General features: G+C 45.8%; 1 protein-coding gene across 1 annotated transcript; it reads right to left on the minus strand.

Annotated features, from left to right (window-relative positions):
* Positions 1 to 3,307: 3,307 nt before the first annotated feature.
* Positions 3,308 to 14,167, minus strand: LOC102948017 (patched domain-containing protein 3). Its single transcript, XM_037890900.2, has 4 exons — positions 13,083 to 14,167; positions 12,446 to 12,567; positions 5,970 to 6,115; positions 3,308 to 5,383 (listed from the first exon to the last, which is right to left on the minus strand). The coding sequence occupies exons 1-4, from the start codon at positions 13,884 to 13,886 to the stop codon at positions 3,750 to 3,752; spliced, it is 2,706 nt and encodes a 901-aa protein (XP_037746828.1). The 5' UTR covers positions 13,887 to 14,167; the 3' UTR covers positions 3,308 to 3,749.
* Between the last annotated feature and the right edge of the window lie 675 nt (positions 14,168 to 14,842).

The raw sequence follows: 14,842 nt of genomic DNA on the forward strand, positions 1-14,842 counted from the left end.
AGTCATTATGCAAGGTAACCTATTTCCCCTTGTTTTTTCCTATCCCCCCCCCCAAGACGTTCTTGTTAAACCCTGGATTTGTGTTGGAAATGGCCCAACTTGATTATCATACACATTGTAAGGAGAGTGATCACTTTAGATGAGCTATTACCAGCAGGAGAGTGGGGTGGGGGGAGGTATTTTTTCATGCTTTGTGTGTATAAAAAGATTTTCTACACTTTCCACAGTATGCATCCGATGAAGTGAGCTGTAGCTCACGAAAGCTTATGCTCAAATAAATTGGTTAGTCTCTAAGGTGCCACAAGTACTCCTTTTTCCTTACAATGTGTATGATAATCAAGTTGGGCCATTTCCAGCACAAATCCAGGTTTTCTCCCTCCCCCCCCACCCCCGCCTTTCAAAGACTGAATGACTCACCCAAGAGACTGCGTTTCAGAGACCTACCTGCCCATTAAGTAAAGTGGTTTGTGATGGGCCATCCTCACTGTTCATTGTGGAAGTTGGTTTTGCCTGGAGTAGAGAAGTTTTTCTAAACCTAATACTCACCTCTCTTGTGTCCAGGGCTATCCTTAGGCGTACACAGCATACGCGGCTGCATAGGGCACCTGAAAATTTGGGGCACCCCTGGGTCTTAGTGTCCATGCTCCCACCTCTTCCTATCCCTCTTCTGACCCTTCCTGCAGGCTCCCACAGCTAGCTGCTGCAGCCTGGTGAATCTTCCTCCAGAGGGGATCTAGTAATGTAAAAGTGAAAAAGCCTTCCAGCCTGCCAGACCTATTAGAACAACACTGAAACTGTTAAAGAGCCATTCAAGTGGTAATGAAGCCATTTAACAGGCATTTGCCAACCCCCAGGTATATACTGCTCTCCCACCCCCAGGCTGTGAGCCCGGGTTGCCGTCGGGCATAGGGGCACCAGTTTAATAATACTGCGTACGGCCCCATAAATCCTAAGGATGGCCCTGCTTGTGTCCCTTCATTAAGAAATACAAATTTATTGCCAAACATATTCACTCTGTCCCCACATTACTTCAGTGAGGTGCTCTTTGGCCTTGTCTCCTCCTTGCTGTATGTGACACGGAGCCAGAAAGGGTTAAGCAATTTGCAGGCTAAATGACCCAAATTCTACCTTTAAAGACATATTAGAAAAGTATGTAAATGGTAATTAGGGCCATTCCTTATAAATAGCTAATGAAGCCATGTTAGATAGACTAGAGCTTTGAAATGCAAACCTGTATTGTTAGGTAAATACTAAAAGGTATTCATATGTGTTTACTTACATCTTGTTAAACAGTGTAACCAGTGGTTCTTGGCAGTTATTATATTCTGTTGATTCAGAGATCAGAAGGAATATTAACGTTTAGATGAAACGAGTGTAATAATATCATTGTCTATATTTCTCTTTGAAGTTTGTAGTGAACTATCTATGAACTGTTTAATGGTTAATTACCTTATACTGATGAATGCAACTGATTACCTGGGTATACATAGGAAATAGGAGATTTTAATTCAAAGCCACAATGTTTCACCCAAGGAATTCCTGCTGTCAAGAGGCTATCCATAGCCTGCCAGAGATCTATAATAACTCTAGGCCCCAATTCTGTGCCTCAGATCTGCTTAAACTTGGTCAAGGGAAGCTTGAGTCGCAAGACTGAGGTCTCCAGCTCCAGTATGGATTACTCTGCTCTTTCACATGGAAGAGTTAGAACAAACTCTATATATGGTCTGCATATTTGGACTATAACCTGATGAACTGATTCTGGAAAGAACTTTTTGCAACTCAGCAGCTCACCCTCTCTACTATGAAACTTACCTAAGAGGTTTATTCTGTATGTATAATGATTAAGGCTGTGTGTCTGTCATGGACGTCAAGGAAGTAATGAATTCTGTGACTTTTCATGACCTCCATGACTTCTGCAGTGGCCGGTGCGGCTGGCTCTGGGGCTGCTCAAACAGATCAGGCAGCCCCTAGGCCAGCCTCACCAGCCACTGCTGGGGCAGTTTGGGTGTGGGAGGGGACTCAGGGCTGTGGCAGAGGGGTTGGGGAAGCACTTACCATGGAGCGGGAGCTCCCTGGAAGTGGCCTGCATGTCTCTGCAGCTCATAGTCTGGCATGGTATGGTATTGCCACCCTTACTTCTGTGCTACTGCTAGCAGGGCTCTTCCTTCAGAGCTGTGCACCCAGCCAACAGCTGCTGCTCTCCGGCCATCCAGCTCTGAGGGCACATAGAAGTAAGGGTGGCAATACCATGACACCCCTAAAATAACCTTGCGACCCCCCTGCAACTCCCTTTTGGGTCAGGACCCCCAATTTGAGAAATCCTGGTCTCCCCATTAAATCTGTATTGTGTAGGGTAAAAGCACACAAAATACCAGATTTCACGGGAGGAAACTAGATTTCACCATCCGTGATGCATTTTTCATGGCCGTGAATTTGGTAGGGCCCTATTCATTACACTCTCCTGTAGGCAGGTCAAATCAGTTGGGTCTGCAGTTACAAAAGAGATCCTGCATCTTTCCCATTGAGGAAGTGTCATTCCCTGGGAGGGGTTCAGCTCCCATGTCATCGTCCAGGAGATACACATCTGCAGCTGTCTGTTCGGTATGATACCAACAGTTCCATTCTCATGGTCCGTCTGGCAGAATCTTTCTAGATTGCTCCACCACCAATAACTAATCTCAAATTTAAGCCACCACCACCAGAGATCCCAAAACAATTGCGTGCTGACTGGGAGCCAGGAGAGCAGAGCGGTGCGGGCTGGGGCTGGGTCACTCCACTTCTTGCTGCCCCGTGAGTGTGGGGTCGGGACTGCCTTGCACTCACCGGGCAGCAGGAAGTGGAGTGACCCGGCCCCAACCCGCTCCACTCCACCGGCTCGTGCTGGGGGGAGGTTTCCCCCCTACCCCCAAAGCCTGCTCCTGCCCCCCCCTCGGAGGCCTGGGGCCCCACACACACACACCCCGCACGGAGGTGGCTGCGTAGGACACCAAAATGGCTAGGGACGGCCATGGCTCAGAGGGTGTCTATTAAACAGGGTGGTTGCTGATGAGGCCAGACTAGTCAAAGGTGGCAACTCAGCATCTGCTGCAAAGGTCCCAGATTGCTCCTGCTCTTGTGCAATAACCTGCTGTTGCTGAGTTGCCAGTCGCTGCAGTACTTAAGTGCTGCTGCTGTTCCTAGGCGTGGTTTTCAATCAACCACTTTAACAATTTGTCTGCTTCCATGGTAATATAGGGATGCCTACATTTAAACTTCATGAGAGTACACTCTGAGAAAGCTCAAATAATGCTGGCATAATTTATATTCCTTTTGAAATCTTTATTGGGCATTTAACACAGAATATATAAGATCAACAGAACATGCTTTTAACTTCAAATGTATTTTAACGAATTTTTTTTGGTTTGGTAATATTCTATTATTGTGATATCATTTTACTTAACCCATGTTTTCTCTAATGATCTAAGGGCTTATCAGGATGAACAGCTTGTCCATGGCAAACTGGGGTATAATCTACAGCACACTTGCATGCTGTGCAGGAACTGTCCATGTGGACCCTGCTATGGTGCGCTAAGTTCCCTGGTGGGCTTTGAGCTAATCCCGTTAAGTGTTAATCCTGAACAGTAGAAAACTGACATTTTCATACAATGCTAATTTAAATCTGCAGATTAATGTTTTGAAACCTTCAACATGTTCTTTTTGGCTGATATGCTGTATTCTAAATTGTATGTAAATTGATGAGCAATCTGGATTTATTTTTCCTTCAGCATGAAGCTGTTTGATACATTACTTGGACTTTGTGCGCCACTAAAAGAGCTGCTGTTTTTTCCTCTTGTTTTTATATTTACCCTTTTGTGTGATGATCTGCCACGAATTCCAAAAAATGTTAAAAATACTGGAATAAAAACAAGACCATGAACAGCTCCAAACAAGATAACGAGAAACATAATCTTAAAAAATGTTCTGAAGATGTAAGCTTGTGCTGCAGACAGCACAATTACTCCTAATATAGTGGAGATAGCACCTTGTATCACCGGGTAACCAAGAAGATACAGGGCATCAACTGCCCTTTCATTGACATTTGACTTTTCACTTGAAACAAATGCATAGGATATATGAGCAGAAAAATCTACTGAAAACCCGATGCAAATGACAAGGTTAATCATAGATATGGAATCAAGATTAACATCCCAGTATGTCATGAAACCAGCAACGCCAACAATAACAGAAGCAATAGCAAAAGTTACCCACAAGGAGCAGAGCGGATTGGGAATAAGCAGCAAGGAAACACACAACATGACTCCAGTAGCAATTCCAATATTCTGAATGGTGTTTGGCACTATTACAATATACTGATCATAGTATATAAATGCTGGGTGATATACCATTAATGGGATCTTACAGTCCTTGGCTAGGTCTCTTAATTGGTTTAAAAGGTTTTTCTCATCAATTGCAGTAGTAACATTCACTGTTTGAATGAAAAAACGTGAGGCTGCTATTTCCTTATAGCGAATATCTATGTCCCATTCAAATTCTGGAAATAATTTATATAGTTCAGATAGATTACCCATGAAAAACGCTTTAGAATCTATATTCAGTGAACCGATTCTAGCAACATTCTCATACATTCGTAGCCATGACTCTGAGAGACTCTTCTCCACATAGGAGTTATTTTCTAAAGACTCCATACAGTTCTCAATGTCATTACGAATGGATAGATTCCAATAAGGTACATTTTCTGTGATCGTGACCATAACCCTGGGACCGTACTCTGAGAAATATTCATCTTCCCAGTCATAGTACCGAATGACATAAGAATCGTCACTAGCCAGATTTCGCAGGTCTATACCTTCCTTCATCTGAGTACACCCATAAATACTACTAGCCAGGAACCCTCCATACAGCAACACCACAAACACTTTGGTCCAGATCTTTGTAAGGAAAGGACCGTAATATTTCCTAAAGAATTTGTTCATTGGATGTTCACCTTCGGCCCAAGAAGATTTATCAGAAAACCCTCCTACACAGCACATGTTGTACAAGCAGGAGCGATGAGGCGGAACAATGTCTTTCACTTTTGTGCAAATTAACCAGTGTCTGTTGCCTTTTTCCCTTTTACCATTTAAAGCAAGAACAGCTCCTAAGAATGTGATGTTGTATAAATAGCAGAAGATGAAAGCAGTTCCTGTGTAGAGACAAAAGGACTTCACAGACTGAAAGGAAGTCATGATCCCTATGTAGAAAGCTAAAACATCAGTGAGAGTGGTGATTGTGATAGACACTGCTGCCTCTGCATAAGTTTCAGCCATCCGCTTTTCAACTTTATTTTTAGGATTAGTTTGTTGCCAGCAGGAGATCATAATGAACATGTCATCGACACCAACCCCTACAAAAGGGAAAAGGTCAACTTATTGTACATACCATCAATATCAATTTCTAATGGAAAATAGCAAAATTGCAAAACAAGCAATCACTTAAGCTGAGCAATAAGCATTGTGTTCACACCAAGCGAAGTTATGGACCCACAGAAAATAAATGCCACCCACCCCCTCCATATACGAGGTAATGTATTACATTTTCCCATGGTGCGATCTCTGTAGGTGAGATCTCTCTTTCTATCTCACCACATTTCTCTGAAAGAGAAAGCACCTCTGGGATAATGACGTATATCTCTCATCCATGCAATGGAAAATACAGAACTGCTTTTCGGAGCATGGATCCACCTTCAACCTCACACTGAGCTGAATGGCCCTCTGCTGATGTACCTCCTGCTATATTACAAGTGAGCCCTTTTGCACATTCTGCACTGCTGAATAACAGGATGGATAAACACCTGGAAAACAACTATCATACCCAGTGGTCTTAACTTATAATTGTGCTGATCCCAGATTCATGCCATGTAAACATAATCTCCCACTAGGCACATTTTGCATTTCCATTTTTTCCATCAAGCCCAATTCCTTGTCACTTACCCAGTATAAGAAATGGTGCATTTGCTACAGTCATGTCAAATGGTATCCCACAGAACAGCAACAGTCCAAAGCTGCTTAGCACAGCTAACCCAGAAGACAGCACTCCACATGCTGCAACCCACACTTTATTTTGTACACAGTCAACCCTGGAAAATTGTGTAAAAAGCATCTTGTTTAGATTTTAAATGCTATGTTTTTATATTATACAATTATATTATAAATAATATAAAATATGTAATGGCATGCAAAATCCTTATAATATAGAAATTTTATATATCGTGTTTGGTAAAAGCAACTTTGGTTACATGAGTCTCATTAATACTTTAATGAGAGTTTCAGGTATTAACATTTTAAAGTCACAACATGGGCCAAATCAGTCCTTCAATTTAAACTGCACAACCAGTGACTCAGTGTAGTTGTATGAGTTTAACTGACAGCAGAATTGTTGTAGCTCTCTATTCCCCCATCACACAACAATGAATAAAAAGAAAGTATTATGGTGCCACCTACTGGGAAGCAAAGAGTTGTGAAACTCTGCCCTGATCATGTAAACCAGACCCACTTTTCAGTTTTCTTTGACTCCTAGGCATCTTGCCTGAGAAGTGTGGGGCGCTGTGTCGGGGGCTGCACCATGCGGCTCCCGGAAGCCATGGTAGGGCCTCGCTCTGGCTCCTACACGCTCCAATGGGAGCTGCAGGGGCAGTGCCGGAGGATGGGGCAGTGTGCAGAGCCGCCTGGCCGCGCCTCTGCAAAGTAGCTGGAGAAGGGACATGCCACTGCTTCCGGGAGCCGCTTAAGGTATGCACTGCTTGGAGCCTGCACCCCCTGAGTCTCTCCCCACGCCCCAACCCCTTGATCCCAGCCTGGAGCACACTCCTGCACCCCACACCTCTCATCCCCAGCCCCACCCCAGAGCCTGCACCCCAGATGGAACCTGCACTCCTACCCCAGCCCTGATCCCCCTCCTGCCCTACGAACCCCTCAGTCTCAACCCAGAGCACCCTCCTACACCCCAAACTCCTCATCCCCAGCCCTACTCCACAGCCCGCACCCCCACCCCAATTTTGTGAGCATTCATGGCCCGCCATACAATTTCTATTCCCCGATGTGGCCCTCAGGCCAGAAAGTTAGCCGATCCCTGCTTTATAGCATGCCCATCAAGGCAGCATCTACGCATCTTGCAAGAGATGCTCAGTGCCTTACAGAATCAACCTCTCTAGCAGATATTATGAAAATGTCCTACTGATCATTTACATACAACTAGTGCATGGCTATGTGAACCGTTTCTTTAAAGCTGTCACAGAAAACCAGGCAGGAAAGGGTTGGGGAAAGTTATAGATAGAAACTCTACCGTGAAGCAGAGAGGGAAAGAGTGGCTTTAGTAATAACATTGTTTTCCTTATTCGAATCAAGTTTTTTCTGCTCAGGGGACAGCATCTTCTTCTGTAAGTCCTTACATTTGTCACATGAAATAGTGTCAGACATTGACTAATTTAGGACATAAGAGGAAAAGAAAATGCCAAAGTTCCTTCTCTCTACAAGTCTTTCAGTCTGGCACATACATGGAATGGCCTGAGTGGAAGGAGCACATTACAAAATTGTAAGCCCTAATGATGCTTGCCACAGGGAACAGTAATGCCCAGGGAAGTTCACTAGGAATGAAGCTGTAAATGTCTATAAATGGATTAAAAATTCCCTGACAGCTCACAAAATGTAATTGCAAATAGGAACTCCTCATCAAGCTAGTGTGTGCCTAGGGGGGTCCCAATGCGATCAGTTCCTGGCCCCGCACTATATAACGTTTTTATTATGGACATGGAAGAAAACATAAAATCATCACAGATTAAGCTTTCAGGTGACACAAAGATTGATGGAGAGGACAAGTCACTGATAAGGAGCAATCTGGATCTTTTGGTAAACTGGCAAGCAAACAATATGCATTTTAATAAGGCCAGAAGTTTAAGCTTTAAATTGTAAATTTAAAGTTATACTTTTAGGAACAAAGACTGTAGGCCATTCTTACAGGACGGGGGATTCTGTTCTGGGAAGGAGTGACTCTGAAAAAGACTTGGCTGAACACAAGTTACCAGTGCCACACTGTGGCCAAAAGGGCTAATGCGATCCTTGGATGTAGACATAGGGGAATATTGAGCAGAAGGAGGCTCAATGAGCACCTACGGGGGAAAAAAATAGCTGTTCAATGGCATGCAGGAGGCACTGAGGGAGGAGGGGGAACGGGGGTGGGGCCTGTGGTGGAGCAGGGGTCCAGCACTCCCAGGGAAATCCCAAAGTCGGCACCTCTGAGAGAGGTTATACTGCCTCTATATTTGGCACTGATGTGACTGCTATTGGAATACTCGGTCCAGTTCCAGATGTTGATAAACTGGAGAGGGTTCAGAGCACATCCACAAGAATGATGAAACAATTGAAAACTACTCCTTATAGGGGCAGACTCAAGGAGTTCAATCTGTTTAGCTTTACAAAGAGAAGGGTAAGGAGTGACCTGATCAGTCTATAAAAACCCAGAGAGCAAAAATGTGATAATGGGCTCTTTACACTAGCAGACAAAAGTATAACAAGATCCAGTGGCTGGACGTTGAAGTTAAACAAATTCACACTAAAAATAAGGCACATATTTTAACAGTGAGGGTAATCAATCATTGGAACAACATACCAAGGGCTGTGGTGGATTCTCCATCACTGGCAATTTTTAAATCAAGGCTGGATATTTTCTAAAAGAAATGGTCTAATTAAAATAGGAATTAATAGAGTGATGTTCTATAGCTTGTGTTAGGCAGAAGAGTAGAGTAGATGAGAAGATCACAGCGGTCCCTTCTGGCCTTATAACAGGGGTTGGCAAACTTTTTGGCCCGCGGGCCACATCTGGATATGGAAATTGTATGGTGGGCCATGAATGGTCACAAAATTGGGGGTTGGGGTGTGGGAGGGGGTGAGGGCTCTGGCTGGGGTTGTGGGCTCTGGGATGGGGGCAGAAATGAGGAGTTCAGGATGTGGGAGGGGGCTCCAGGCTGGTGCAGGGATGCGGGGGGTGAGGGCTTTGGCTGGGGTGCGGGCTCAGGGGTGGTGCTGAGGATGAGGAGTAGGTGGTGCAGGAGGGTGCTCCAGGATGGGACCAAGGGATTTGGAGGGTGGAAGGGGGATTAGGGGTGGTGCAGGCTCTGGGGGGGGCACTTATCTCAAGCAGCTCCCAGAAGCAGCGGCATGTCCCCCCTCCAGCTCCTATGTGGAGGCAGAGGCAGGTGGCTCTGCACTCTGCCCCATTTGCAGGCTCCACCCCTGCAGCTCCCATTGGCCATTATTCCCGGCCAATGGGAGATGCGGGGGCGGCGCTTGAGGTGGGGGCAGCGTGCGGAGCCCCCTGGCTGCCCCTGTGCATAGGAGCAGGAGGGGGGACATGCTGCTGCTTCTGGGAGCCACATGGAGCAGGGCAAGCCCCCAACTCCCGGCTGGAGTGGGGCAAGCCCCGGACCCCACTCCCTGGTGGGAGCTCAAGGGCCAGATTAAAATATATGGAGGGCTGGATGTGGCCCCCAGGCCATAATTTGCCCAACCCTGCTTTATAATCTAATCTGTGGTTTGGCTTTACTGAGGAAAGAGAAGAATAATTATGACATAATTCTTAAAAAGACTGATGAGAAGTCAGTTCAAAAAAGGAATACATTTTACACAAATGGGCATGCTCTTAGGAGAAAGTATGGAAACCTTCCTGAGGGCCCTCTATGAATAAGCAGATAATCGTGACTTTGGTGTCACTAAGGAAGAACATACAAGAGATCATCTAGCAGTTTGGATTGTAGACAAAAATTTTCAGAAAAATACAGTTAACGCCTAAGTTATCTTTAGGACAAGCACTGCAAGTGTCATGATACCCTAATCTAAGGAAAATACAAGTCATTCAGCAAGAGAGTGGTGGAAGTACAAGAAGTGGCAAAGGAATAATTCCTATTGGAAAAAGCAGTACAATTTAAAATTGCATCTTAAAGCATGGAGTTCTCTGGCTTGAATTGTAGCAGGTGTCTCACGGGGGAACACTGGACAGATGAGGTCTGCCCACACAGTAGAAGCATATGTAGAAAAAGTAATAAGGACAAGGGAATGTGTCTACGGACGCAAAGATGTCAGGGAAATATCCTAAGCAAGAGCGAGTGCCTATTTTCTGTGATCTCTGTTCTAAGACAGCATTCATGAACAGGCTTTGATCTCAAGATTTACAATATTATTGTTACATTTAAAATTGATTCAGGAGCAGAGGAAACCTTTATTTGTAATGAGACTTTTAAGAAGATTAAGTTCTAGTCTGAAGCTGGACCAGTAGAAGTCACTGTGCTCAATAGCCCTGCGTGATAAATAAGTTGATGGGTCAGTTTAAAGTCTGTACTAGATGTAAAAATCAAGGAGTATGTGTTTGATCTGTTTGTCGTTAGTGGAGTTACTGCAAGTAGCCTCATGGACCGAGCCATAATCTATGCAGATGATTCTCACAAAACGCTGGAAAAAAATCAGTGTGGGGATCCAATATAAACCAGGATCTTAAACACAAGATGGAATCATGTAAATCTTAGAGACAGACACAGCTAACTGCTGTCATTGAGACACTACATGGTTGAAGCTGTTCAAGGTACCCATCAGAAGTAACAAGGAGCATTTTAGCTGGTGTTTGTCTAACCTGCTCTTAAAAATCTCCAATGATTAAGTGTTACACTGTTGATCCATATTTAGCTTGTGGTCCACTATGACTCCCAGATCTCTTTCTGCAGTACTCCTTCCTAGGCACTCATTTCCCATTTTGTATGTGTGGAACCGATTGTTCCTTCCTAAATGGAGTCCTTTGCATTTGTCCTTATTGAACTTCATCCTATTTACTTCAGACCATTTCTCCAGTTTGTCCAGATCATTTTGAATTTTAATCCTATCCTCCAAAGCACTTGCAACCCCTCCCAGCTTGGTATCATCTGCAAACTTTATAAGTGTACTCTCTCTATGCCATTATCTAAATCATTGATGTAGATATTGAACAGAACTGCACCAAGAACTGATCCCTGTCAGACTCCACTCATTATGCCCTTCCAGCATGCCTATGAACCACTGATAACTACTCTCTGGGAATGGTTTTCCAACCAGTTTTGCAACCACCTTATAGTAGCTCCATCTAAGTTGCATTTCCCTAGTTTGTTTATGAGGTCATGCGAGACAGTATCAAAAGCTTTACTAAAATCAAGATACACCACGTCTACCGCTTCTCCCCTATTCACAAGGCTTGTTACCCTGTCAAAGAAAGCTATCACACTGGTTTGACACGATTTGTTCTTGACAAATCCATGCTGACTGTTATGTGAATGTATATGTGCATATTTATTTATTTTTCCTAAAGTTAATTAAGTATTTGGTGGCACTGTGAGGACACCAAAAATTTATTGTGAAAACCTCTGTTTTAGAGGTTTCAGAAACAAATCACCACCAAGAGATTTTCCTATCCCTAAAAAGAGTAAAACAGAAAATTCAACAAAACATGAAACTCACCAAAATGCACGCATTCATATTACAGGTTTTTCTTGAACATTTCATATGTATTTGTCTTGTTTAAAAATGTTTTCTTCAATTCAAGGATAACATAACGAAAGGTTGATCTCACATAGGCCAAAACTAGAGATGCAGAGGTGCAAGAAGGGAAGATTTTCACCTTGGAACCTGGCAGCCCAGGATCCTCATTTTGGTCATTGACAACTGCCTTAAATCCATATTTTCAGATACTCCTGCAATGGAGCAGGTGTAACTAGTTATATAGGAAATAATCCCAACACACCCTTGATGGAGGACAGGCTCAGCTGTAAGAAAGCCCATGAAAGCTCTCTACCCCCTCTCCCCCGGTTATTTTTCCACCTTCACTCTTTTTATCCTGTTTTATGTAAGTGTGCTAACATAGGTACATAGAAAGCATTGCCTAGTCCACCTACCTGTGGGTGGTCACAGCACTCTGTACCCTGCAACTGCTACTCCAGGATTGGTCCCTCTGTGCTAAATTACTTTACTAATAATGTTTTGATTTAACATATCTGCTTTTCAGTACCAGATAAGCATCAAGTCACGTTTCTCTGTTTAAAAATATATATATGGGCATGTTTGAGCAAATCCTTACCCAAGTGAGTAGTTCTCACTCAGGCAAGATGTCTGACTTCACTACAGCTACTCACGTGTAAAACTTAAAGGTTTACCTACCATTTTTGTATCAATATTAATAGCCATAGACTTTTACTATTAGTAGTAGATCACCTACAGAGGACTAGGGATCTGTTGTACTAGGCAAGAGGGTCCTTGTCTCAAATTACACATTCTTCTTTTTCAGATGAAAAAGAAGAGTTTGTAATTCAAATAAAAGGTAATTTAAATAAAATATATAAATGATATGGAAAAAATAAAAAAATAAAAGATGATTAACTTAGAAGACAAGAGCTTACCTTAAACAAGAAATAATGGAAAAGGTTATAGTTAGAAAGTATGTTATGGAAAACAGGGGGATCACTTTCTTAGTATTTCCTTCAAACTCTTCCTGTCTGGATACTGAGGTAAAGTAAGCCACCTGCCATTAAAAAAAAAACAAAAACAAAAAACAGGTTAAATAACATTTGTCACTACTCTTTTAGTACACCTCTGTTTAAACATTATAGGAATAGGGTTCAGAGAGTTATCGTAGACACTATTTTCATATCTTAATTATGATTTTAGCTGTAATTAGCTATGTTAGCCATAGCTAAAATCATACATTAAGAATAGAAAGAAATTAGCACACAGTTAAGCACACAGCCCAAGAGAAGATGAATGACCCTGAGCAAAGCATTTGGTTGAAATAGTCTGGACCTAGGCCTGGACTCTTTATTCAGGCAAAATTCCCATTGAACTAAATGCTAGTTTCACCCAGCACAAGCGGCCCCTCCCTGTGGCATTTCAGAGCCTTGCCTCTCATTCCGGATCCGTAACGGTGCCGGGTTTGGGAACAGAGCCCAGCGCTCCGGCTCTCCCGCCCCCGAAGCGGGGAGGTTCTAGCAAGAGGAGAGGGAGGGCTCCGTGCCCCACGGGGGCTGCTCGGCCCCGTACCTGGACAGAGGTGAGATTTAAAGCCTCCAGCTCAGCCGGGATGCGCTTGAGGAAGTTTTCCAGCCACTGCAAACTGCTCTCTCGGTCCGCGGCTTCGTCTTCTCTCAGGTAATAAACCAGCCTCAGGGCTTTGGCTGCCTGCACCCGGGAGGCGGCCGCTCCGCGACCCAGCTGAACGCCGCCTAAGAAGGTGCCCATGAAAACGCTGCTCTGGAACACGGGGTAAGTGAGCTGCGGGAGGAGGGTCTCTAGCCGGGCCGGCTCCCCCTGCACGGCAGCCAGGAGTGGGTTGGGGCTGCTGCACGGCCCTTTGTTCCGGACGCACAGGTCCGGGTAGGAGAGTTGGGTGCCTGGGTCCCCCCCGGGAACAGCGAGTCTCTGCACCGCCCCGTCCAGCCGCAGGAGCTCCGCGAAGGCGGCCGCCGTCAGGATGTTGGCGCCTGGGGCGGAGACCGCGATGAGGGAGGCGAAGGCGCCCTCTGTGAGCAGCCTCTGGCCGGAGAAGCGCTCGGAGTCGCGGGTCGGGAAATGCTCCTGGGCAAAGCGCCTCTCGCTCTTGGCGGGTCCCCCGAGCGGCGTGAACTGACCCTCGATGTCGTTGGCTTGTCTCTGCCGCAAGAAGAGGAAGCCGGTGCCGAGGCCGCCCGAGAGCAGCAGCGGGAGCAGCAGGAAGGGCCACGGGTGGGCGCCTACCAGCCCCCCGAGCCGGCCGAGCCGCCGGCTGAGAAACAGGGCTAAGTTGTCGTGCGGGGGGATGGTCGGTTCGGGGCCGGGGCCCGGCTCTGGGTCCCACTCAGGGCCCATTTTGCCGCTGCCCCGCCTCTGCTGCTGGGTCCCGGCCTCCGCGCCCGGCTCCTCGGGCCCCAGGTCCTGTCCGCTGACCCCCGCTCCTGGCTGCTCCTGGCCCCACACCCTGCCCCGGCGCTAACGATTTAGGAAAGGGGGAGATGGGCGGCGGCCGAGGCTTTCTTGGGCGAGGCGTGTCCCGGTCCTTGTCGTCTTCCGCCCAGGCCCCGCACGCTGCTTGGGGCGTCCCTCCTCTCCTCCCCCCGAGCCCGTTCTTGCTGCTGGCTTCCTGCGTCTTTCATCTCCTCTACCCTCTCACGCAGCGAGCCTGGGGCGGGGAAACAGTACGGCTGACAGGGCCGTGACTGCAAGAATCACGTAGAGGAGAATCACGAGGCCAGATCCCTGAGCCTAGTTTTGTTTGAGACTCGGGACCCGGCCGTGGAGGACACTCAAAAGGTTCAAAGAAAGGGAAGGAGGGAGACGAGGCCCGGGTACGTTGTATGTGAGGACTTTCCAGGGAGTTTGGTGGGGACCTGGTCTCACGCTTTTCGTTTGGCAAGAGCCGTTTGGATCAAATGTGTGCAGGGACTAATTGTTTTTGTTTATTTAAGCTGCAAGCTGGTGGGGTCTCTTGACACACAATGTTAAAGGTTTTGAAAGCACATTATGAAAAAGTACAAAAAGATGCCTCCCACTTATTTCTTACTGTAAATTTTTCAGAGGATGAGCAATGGTTCTTCAGAAGATTTAGAGATTCTGGGCACAGGTGCCCCCAGCTAGGGTTGCCAACTTTCTAACTGCACAAAACTGAACCCCCTTCCTTGCCCCTTTATCTGGCACTTCACCAACCGGAAAGCTCTCTAAATGGGCATTTCTGATCTTCATTGAAAGCCCGGTTTATAGTCTGGTTGGCGTGGGGTCAGCAGAGGGTTGGGGCACGGACGGGGTGCGGAGTGCAGACTCTGGGAGGG

Source organism: Chelonia mydas, chromosome 2 (assembly GCF_015237465.2).
Source record: "Chelonia mydas isolate rCheMyd1 chromosome 2, rCheMyd1.pri.v2, whole genome shotgun sequence".
Classification (NCBI taxonomy): domain Eukaryota; kingdom Metazoa; phylum Chordata; order Testudines; family Cheloniidae; genus Chelonia; species Chelonia mydas.

Excerpts from the sequence above, each read along its gene's own strand:
- LOC102948017 (XM_037890900.2), bottom strand. The coding sequence starts at position 13,886 with ATGGGCCCTGAGTGGGACCCAGAGCCGGGCCCCGGCCCCGAACCGACC. Across the intron at positions 12,568-13,082 it reads TAAATCTCACCTCTGTCCAG|GTGGCTTACTTTACCTCAGT; the intron begins GTACGGGGCCGA and ends TTTTAATGGCAG. Across the intron at positions 5,384-5,969 it reads TGCACCATTTCTTATACTGG|GGGTTGGTGTCGATGACATG; the intron begins GTAAGTGACAAG and ends TCCCTTTTGTAG.